At 39.6% G+C, this 9424-nt stretch overlaps 1 protein-coding gene across 1 annotated transcript; it reads left to right on the forward strand.

The window, feature by feature from the left end:
• Positions 1-3501: 3501 nt before the first annotated feature.
• On the forward strand, positions 3502-9101 carry LOC118816676 (caspase activity and apoptosis inhibitor 1). Its single transcript, XM_036583196.1, has 6 exons — positions 3502-3688; positions 4840-5034; positions 5740-5824; positions 6433-6499; positions 6739-6803; positions 7644-9101. The coding sequence occupies exons 1-6, from the start codon at positions 3575-3577 to the stop codon at positions 8054-8056; spliced, it is 939 nt and encodes a 312-aa protein (XP_036439089.1). The 5' UTR covers positions 3502-3574; the 3' UTR covers positions 8057-9101.
• The last annotated feature ends 323 nt before the right edge of the window (positions 9102-9424 follow it).

The raw sequence follows: 9424 nt of genomic DNA on the forward strand, positions 1-9424 counted from the left end.
ATCTCACAAGTCATGACCCCCAGGCTGAGAATCACCGGTTTTAAACACTTTCTGTTTTTGGGGTTCCAAAAAACAATGTGAGCTGAGCGCCAGGTGGTGGATTTAAAAGACTTAGAAATCTGGTGTTTACTGCAGTTACGTATCTTCTTACTTTCTTTGCAAAATAATGTATTATGTTTCTTTTATAATAGTATATTTTAAATGTGAATGTTAGAATATTTGACAACAAACAAGGGGAAAAGTCCAGTTTGATTTCTGATCAGCCTGAATTTAAAGAGCTCTAATCATCCAGACCAGAGGTCACCAATAGGCGGACCGCGGTCCGAGTCCAGACCCAGCCTCTGTCCTATGTGGACCTGGACCTATAGCCGATAAACTATGGAGAATTATTTAATTTTGACAGGGTGGTCCTATTTTAATTGGCGTAACTTTTCTAGCCTTTACGGTACCGGTTTAGCAGCCCGGGAGACTCACAGACCAACCGCATGCATTGCAAATATCACACGTGGCGCTACTCAGCCAATCAGATCTGTGCATTACGATAAGCACCGAGACTCGAGTGAGTGATGCACACACAGGGAAGGGGTGAGGCACAGCAGTCGGAGAAGAAAGTGAGCCATGCTATTTTATATGGTGTGCTCTTAAAATTGAAAACTGACCATAAATGTTGTTGAAATATTACTGAATTGTACTTTATTTGATTTGACATTCAGTTGTTGACTGTATAAGATGTTGATATACCTACTAGGCTACTTCAGTAAACAGTATATGGAACTGAATCATGATGCAAGTTAGACATTATGATGTTCCAGACCATTTTCAGTATCTGAACTGATTCTGACCATTTTGGAACACACGCAGAACAGCAATACTAAGTTTAACCACCAGGGGCCAGTATTACACAAACATTCTAACTCTGAACTCCAACCTGTTTAGTCACAATGACATCAGAATGTATGTTATGATTTTTAGGTAACAGGCAGCATCGTACAGTCTATCCTTTAGCTGGAGTTTAGCAGTAACGCTAACGAATCAGCACTTAGTAGCAGTAATGCTAACCAATTAGCGCTCAGTAGAAGAAATGCTATCCAATCAGCACTCAATAACAGTAATGCCATCCAATCAGCACTCGGTAGCGGTACTGCTAACCCATCAGCGTTCAGTACCAGTAAAGGCAAGCAATCAGCGCTCATTAGTGTTAATGCCAACCAATCAGTGCTCAGTAATGGTGATGGTAACCAATCAGCACTCAGTACCACTAATGCTGGCGTCCTGCTGCCCAAAACCTGACTAGTGTAGAAAACGTGAAAGGTTATGGTTAGTTGATGTTTTTAATGGACTGCATTCTTCTACCTTTCAAAATAATAGCAAGTTCTGCCTGAATGGCTAGAAAGGTTGAATGTTTTGCTTTGCCATTTAAGTCCATTTACACCCCCCACCCTCCCCTTTATTGAGGACTTGCTCGGAGGCGCCCTCTAGCGAGCTGCGGTCATGTTCTTGGAACTGACCAGTCTCTTCATAAAACAGATGTGGATAAGGTGTAATGTCTAAGTTAAGATTTGATTCTGTAACATAAATGTGTGAAAAATCCTATCCTGTCAGATCATTGGACTGACGACAGGACAGCCTCAGGTGTCCAAGAGCGTATGAGTTTTTAATGACTCAAGTTCATTTTTGAGGAGGAGGAACATCCATTAGTGCAGTGATCACCACCTCTTGTTCTGGAGATCTACAGTCTTGCACTGATTAGTCCCAACCTGCATCTAACATACCCACTTATCACTGAGGCACCTGATCAGCCAATCAGGGCTCTGTGAAGAAGTTAATCAGTCGCAGGTGTGGCAGATTGTGGCTGGAACTAGACCCTGCAGGAAGGTCTCCAGGACAGGGTTGGTGAGCACTGCATACTTTTCCAGCTCATTATTTACTCTTAAACTATAAAAATCTCACAACAGCAGCCGCTTTCAGCTCACTGTGGAGCTTCAACCACACAGCTGAACAAATCCTCTCTAAATGACCACAGAGAGCAAAAGACTGTTCAACAGTGGGACACAAGACACTGACAGAGCTAATACAGGCAAAATATCTGGCTTCACCACCAACCTACTGCATTCTTCTTTATGTTACTCACAACATTACTGAAATTAGTCAACACAAAATCAATATGAGTGGAATTTCATACTAAAAACAGGGTTTTGTGAGGAACCTACCTGATTTCACTGCTGGTCTCTTTGCTTCTTTCAGTCTGGGCTGTTCTACTGCCATCTGATGGTGAAAGAGGACATCAGAAAATCTTCCGTTCTTCACTGATGTGAATCAGCTGGAAGTAAAAGCATCTCATTAGTGAGTTGTAGGACGTGGACGCTGCTTATAGCTGTTTCTGACAGCTTATTCACATGATGGTTACAGATGTTCAGCAGCCATGACAGTGAAGTCTTACAACACATGTTGGGTGTTGAACTGGATCAGGGCCTGCGCTGCCCCCCAAACTGATTAAAAGCACACTCTCCAATCATTTTACAACTAGCCTGACTTTAGAATAGGCTGAATTAATTTAGTAACTTTTCTACATACATTAATAAACATAAAGGTGTTTTTATATTAAAAGAGCTGTTTTATAAAATCTACTTTTGTGCTTTATTTTGTAGAGAAAAAGCAGTTTGATGCTGTTATGTAAACACTGATTGAGTACTCATTTAAATATATTCATCCATCCAGCCTATAGGTGGTTAGCATTGACGTTTCCAATGATTTTAACACGATTGCACATTACACGTTGAATGTATGATGTGATTTTAAATAAAGCTGTATTTTCTTAAAGATAAGTAAGTCTTTACCCTTCAGTAGTTATGATTTTGGTGTTACAATTGAAGTTTTTTTATAAAAAGAATCTGCAATATTTTGAATAAAATTACCCCCTTACATATTTTAGCAATGTTGGTGCAGAAATGCAGTGTATGTGATGGCCCTTGTTGATGGAAGCCCATTTACCAACCGTGCTGTAATGTTTTCCAAAGCTTTTAACATAAATAACCTGTGTTTTTTCTGAAAGGTGCGTCTATAACTTTCAGTAATGAAGTTCATTTTCAAAAACAAAGTTCAATATTTTGAACAGGTCAGTTTAATCACTAGCACCATGGTGGGTAAACCAACAAGACCTGATGGCATGGCAAAGAAGGCCCCTTTAAATCAGGCATAAAAAAGCAGAAAACATAAAAGAAATAAAAGTACGTAAAATAACACATTAATAAATCAAACATAATTTCTAATTAAAATACAGCAAAGGTCATTTTTAACGGAATAAACAAAATAAAACATAAAAGCTTTAAACTCCTCATTTGAACAGCATTTAGCATTTAAAATCGTAATACGTGTATTTTAACGTGTAGCTCAGAGCCGCACAGCTACAAGTTCCCGCCCTCCCTGACAGGCGATTGGCGGATGAGTACAGAGGCCCCGCCCACTGTCGCAGACGATTGGCTGATCAGTGGTGACCACGTTGGGAGATCATCAACAAGCGCCGGCAGCTAGCAGTACAGTAGCGCTGTTTTCTGCAGGTTCCTAGTCTAAATTAATGCTTTTACAGATGCGGGAGAAGAAATCCTCAAAGGAGAAGAAAAGAAAGCACTCTCACCGAGAGTCTGACGATGGAGACAGAAAACGGAGGAGCACTGAGTCCAGCGCGGAGGTGATGAACCGGCTGAATGTTTGCTTTGTTAGTGCTAATAACGTTACAGTCGTTCCTCTAACTGTGGATCGGTCAATATAATCTCTATAATCAGCTGACTTGGTTCGCGTTGTGTTGTAAAAGCTGTAAGAAAAGCGTTTTCATGCCTCAGAAATGCTATAATATGGATATTCCACGGTTCTTAGAACAACAGCTGAGAGGTTTGAGTACAGAGGTTCGCACTGATGAGTTATTATTATCTTTATTAGGGTGGAATATTTAGTGTTTGCTATTAACATGTAGGTGTATAACCTGCAGTGTTTAATTCAACGTTATTGTCATCTACTGAGCACTTTATTAGGTACACATACTTTGTATCTGTCCTTACTCATTGTCCACTTACCATATATATGCATTTTGTAGTCCTGCAGTAACAGACTGTAGTCCATCTGTTTCATTATTTGTTAGCCCACTTTCACCCTGTTATTCAGTGGTCAGGACCACCACAGAGCAGGGATTATCTGAGTGATAGATCATTATCACTCAGTGACATTGATGTGGTGGTGGTGTGTTAGTGTGTGTTGTGCTGGTGCGAGTGGATCAGACACGGCAGAGCTGCTGGAGTTTCTAAACACCTCAGTGTCACTGCTGGACTGAGAATAGTCCACCCAACAAAAATATCCAGCCAACAGCGTCTTGTGATCACTGGTGAAGGACTAGAGGATGACCAACAAAAACTGTGCAGCAACACATGAGCTGCTGTCACTGACTTTACACCTAAAACAAGGTAGGAGTGTCGAACAGAGCGGACAGTGAGTGGACACAGTGTTTAAAACCTCCAGCAGCACTGCTGTGTCTGATCCACTCGTACCAGCACAACAGTCCTACAGCTTTCTCGGTCATTTTAGAATCTTCTACAGCTCTGTTCATCATTCTGGACACATCTAACATTTCTACATTTTTATCTACAGCTTTCGTTTCTTTCCATTCAGCATCTGATGAATAAAATTGTTGACAGTAGATACGGTTCACTTTTAGCCAACGTCAAATCCAGTAAGTCTAAAAAAGGACAGATGTGTGATAAATACAAGCTTGGAGCAGCTGTTACAGATGTTGCAGACTCCTGTGTCCTCTCCACCAGTTTTCTTATTGGCTGTAAATGTATCTTGAAGGATCCTAAAGAGGAGGTGGATCATCCGGAGGAGGGCGTCGAAGAGCCGAGCGACATAGAGGAAGGCGGACTGGACCTGAACGTGCCTTTCAAACCCATAAGCGCCTACGTGACGGACAGACAGGAGATGCTGGAGCAGTGCTTCAGAGTTCTCGGCGAAAACAAACTGAAAAAGATGCTGCCAGACGAGTTAAAGGTACTTTATGTTAAACGTTTAATTTGATTGTGCATTTATATTAAAAATAACATTAGAATTCATTTGTGAGTAACGTTCAGTGTACCCAAGGTCACTGTACATCCCTTTAAGGAATTTAAAGGGCCTGAATTCTTCATTTTTCTTTATTTTATTTTTTTCTGAGGTCTTTGTGGTTCAGGGTCTTCTGAGGTCTGAGTTTGTTTTGTTTTATGTACCAGAAACAGCTGTGGTTCATTTTTACATGACCATTTGCTAATTACTTTTACATTTGCTAGTTAGTAAGGGGAAACATACACAGCTGTAAGTGTGTATTTAAGACTGATACATGTAAATGACTTCCTCTGTTCTGGTTGGCAAAGCTAAACCCTGTGAAACAGTGAATTTGAAACAGGCTGTTTTTCCAGCTTAGTTTCCATAAATGGCCTGTATGGACTGAAGAGTGAACAATATGTTTACGTACTACATTTGGGGACCCTTTAAAGAGAAAAGGACATAAATACAGCAGCATATTAAAGTGACAGCACGAAGAAAGCAAGCGGGAAAAGAGCAAAGATTTCAACAGCTTTTTAAACGAGATGGAGGTTTAAGCACAGAGATTTAGAGCAGTTGTGTCTAATCTAATAGAGTCTAATCTAGGGCTGCCTTATTCCCTTATTCTTATATGCCTGATTCCCAGTCACTGAGCTGCTGTAATTCTTTTTGCAGGAGTGTTCCATAGCAGAGATAAAGACGCTGTGCTGGGATCAACTGAAGGAGCTGTCCGAGAGCAACCTGCTCCGGATACTGGAAGGTAAATTTGACTCGTGAATTTCTTTACTATAAGGAATCTCCCAGATTTTCCACAGTCCACAAACAATGGGCCTTTCATTATTTATGATATTTAATGCAGTTGTTCAAACGCTCACACACAATCTGCACCATTAACATTGGTTAGTCATTTAAATTTATTAGTATATTTATTACAGTGCAGATACAGTTATTTTTCTGCAGATAGATTCTGTTCAAAATATCACGAGAATATCGAATCATGAACCCAGTTTCGAGAATCAGATTGTGGGCTGGATGTATTGTTGCCCAACTACTTCAGCTTAGTACATAAGAATTGGTACTGAAAGTGTTAGTTCAACCAAAAAATCTAGTTTAATAATAATTAGACATCTGTTACAGATGTTGCAAAGAGATAAACAGAAAAGATAAATTTGATTAAAAAGGGTATTTCAGCACTACAAGGCCAATATAGCTCACAAGTAATGGAAGTGTCCACCCCACTAATTATCATCATGACTAAATCATCACTCACTCGTCTCGAACCATGTAAAGTTGTTAAGTAATCTCTAACAGACTAAAGTAAAGACAAAAGCTGCATTAGCTTCATTGTTGTTTTGTTCACTTTTGAAGGTAAAGAGTTGACGGCTAACTCAGAAACTGAGGAGAATGAAGCTAAAAGGAACTCAGTGGACAGTCAGTAAGTCCAAGCATCTATCCATCCATCCATCCATGGCACAGAATTCTTCCCTCATAGGCCTTTAACATTCACAGTACTCTTTGGCATCAACAAATCCTGAATCCTGAATATATCCAGTATATAGAAGTCACAAAGTATATTTTCAGTCATGCTAGCATATTTAAGTTTTGCCAAACTTTAATTTTGTGGGGTGTTTTTCTCTGACTGTTTCTAAAGTTGTGGTTCATTGTGGCTCTTAGGCAGGACAATAATGTGGATTCCACCTCCTCTATGAAAGAGACGGCTGAAGCAGAGGACAAACAAGGTAAGAACTGCAAAAATAAACATTCATAAAGGGGAATTATGACCTTTTTTAATAAGTTATTAAAATGTGTTATTCGTCATGTAATGTTCTGTGGCACAGCATTGTATCTTTTGTATCATGTTTTGTTTTCCTCCATCAATAATTTCTCAGTACAGTACCCAGCATGCTCTAAGAAAATATGTCATACAGCCAATGGGAATCCTTCACTGATGTGGAGGCTAATAAATACAGACACAATATTCGACTTAAGCAGTGATGTTGGCTATCTGGGTTCTGCATTAGCCAGCATGACAAAACCTTTCAAACAGCCTGCGCAGAGATTTTCCTGTTTTTTTTAAACCAGAAAATGTCACTTTGGAGACTTCTGCATAACTATGCTTTCGCATACTAATGTCCGTAGATCACTGATGAAGCAAAAACATGCAGATAACCTTTTCAGTCAAAAGGGCACAATTGCAATCAGTAACCATTTCAGTACAGCTTATATTGACTAAGATTATAAGCATGAATATATGCTTCTTGCTTTGCTAATGTCTGTATTTTTAAATTACAGGTGAAACATATCAGTTTAGATGAATCTGATACATTTACATCATAAAACAATGGTTAGCACATTTACACATTTACAGTCGTTTGTCAAATAAATATAAGCAAAGTGTTATTCTGCATTAAAATGTGCAGAAGTGTGTTCTCTTGCTGTTAACTTTCTTTAGAATTTGACCAGGGGTGCCCAAACTTTTGCATACGACTGTATATCTATCATAAACCAATGATCAGTGTGTTTTAGTCTAAAGTAAATGATTTCTAGAGTAGCTTGATTTCTACCTTCTGTGCTGCCAGGGGGCTCTGGAGAGGAGAGCGACGTTCTGAGCATCAACGCAGACATGGACGACAGTGACATCGAGGGCCACAGGGATGACAAACCTCCAGAAGAGGAAGCTCCCGCTACCATGGCGATGACCTCTTCGGCCTCTGCTCCACCTCCAGAACCGGAATCCCATCCGGCCGAGCCGAAACTAGAGCTTCAACGCGACATCGACAAGAGTGTCAGTGAAATCCTGTCCCTGACCACGCCTCCTTCCAGCAAGGCGGAGCTGGAGCTGCCGGTTGCTGTGGAAACTACTCCAGCCCCACTTCCTCTTCCTCTGGCCCAGGCTGCAGTGCCCTCGGCACAGCAGTTGGCCCTTCTGGAGCTGGAGATGAGAGCGAGAGCCATTAAAGCGCTAATGAAGGCCAATGACCTCAAGAAATAAGCCAGTGATTGATGTATATGTGCTTCGCCCATGAATGCGTACTTTCATAGCTACTGTTGCTAAACTGGACAAGCTTTACAGAATGCAAGGAGAAATCCCATTTAACCTAATGGGAAACTGTAGAACACAGTTTATATCACAATACCTACATTTAGAGTGAGTTATTCATTCAACCTAATGAGAAACTGTAGAACAGACTCAGTTTATATCACAATACCTACATTTAGAGTGAGTTATTCATTCAAACTAATGAGAAACAGTAGAACAGACTCAGTTTATATCACTAAATGTAGGTACTGTGATATAAACTGAGTGAGTTCTACAGTTTCTCATTAGGCTGAATGGGATTTTTTACCAGTTCTGTAAAACTTGTTAAAACAATTGCTAATAAAGAACATATTTATAGGTGGCGCACAGATGTTGGCTGTAAGCGATGTGAGGAATGTCTAAGGCCATATTGGCTTCCAAATGTACAGTTATGTTGGGGGAACATAAACAGCCATATTGGCTTCTCTTGTTTTTTTGAGGGAAATTTCACAAAGCAGGATTTCTCAATGTAGCTGGATAATTTAAGCTCATACTGAAGAAGGTCAGATACAGATATCCCTTACAGGCTCAACTCAGGCTTAAAGGTGGTTTTCCAGCCTAATCTCAATCTGCTGCTTTTGTAGCATGGGATTGTCTTCTGTGGACAATAATTTTGACACAACAGGTTTCATGTTCCTGTTTGAGTGCAGGGAAATGACTGTTGATAATTAGCCATTTGTTGTATAGATTGGGTTGAGAAATGCAGAGCAATCTTTCAAGTTATCTGGCAAACTAAGAAATCCTACTTTATGAAAGATGTTTTGTTTTTGTTTTTAATCGCCTGAAGGTATAAAGAAAAAATATAATGTACTGTGGAGGCTTTACGTTAAAAACTGATCCCGATAGCAACAGGGCTGCTGATATGGGGAGAATCTTTCAGAAACTTTTGTGTGTATCATTTCTACTTCAATAAACGCACACTCTGTCTATGTGTATATAGAGTGTATATATGCTTTTATATAAGAATGTTTGTTTTATTCATATATAAATAGTATTGATATTTTTATTAAGTATCGCATATTAGAGAGAGTTCACCAGTAACACTGGAAGCTAGATAATCATTTCAGTTAATATGACGCTAAGTACCAAGACAAGTTATAGTTATTACCTGCATAAGCGGTACAAACTAGAGAGTACAGTGTAACTATTTTGGGTAAACTGGTAGCAGGTAACCAGACGGTCTAAATAAAAGAGTCTAGCTACTAATCTGGTAAAAGACAGTAAAATATCTCATAATTGGATACTTATTTGGAGTAATAAGGTGGAATGTACAAATATACA

The sequence above is a fragment of the Colossoma macropomum genome, unplaced genomic scaffold, assembly GCF_904425465.1.
Source record: "Colossoma macropomum unplaced genomic scaffold, Colossoma_macropomum, whole genome shotgun sequence".
NCBI classification, from domain to species: domain Eukaryota; kingdom Metazoa; phylum Chordata; class Actinopteri; order Characiformes; family Serrasalmidae; genus Colossoma; species Colossoma macropomum.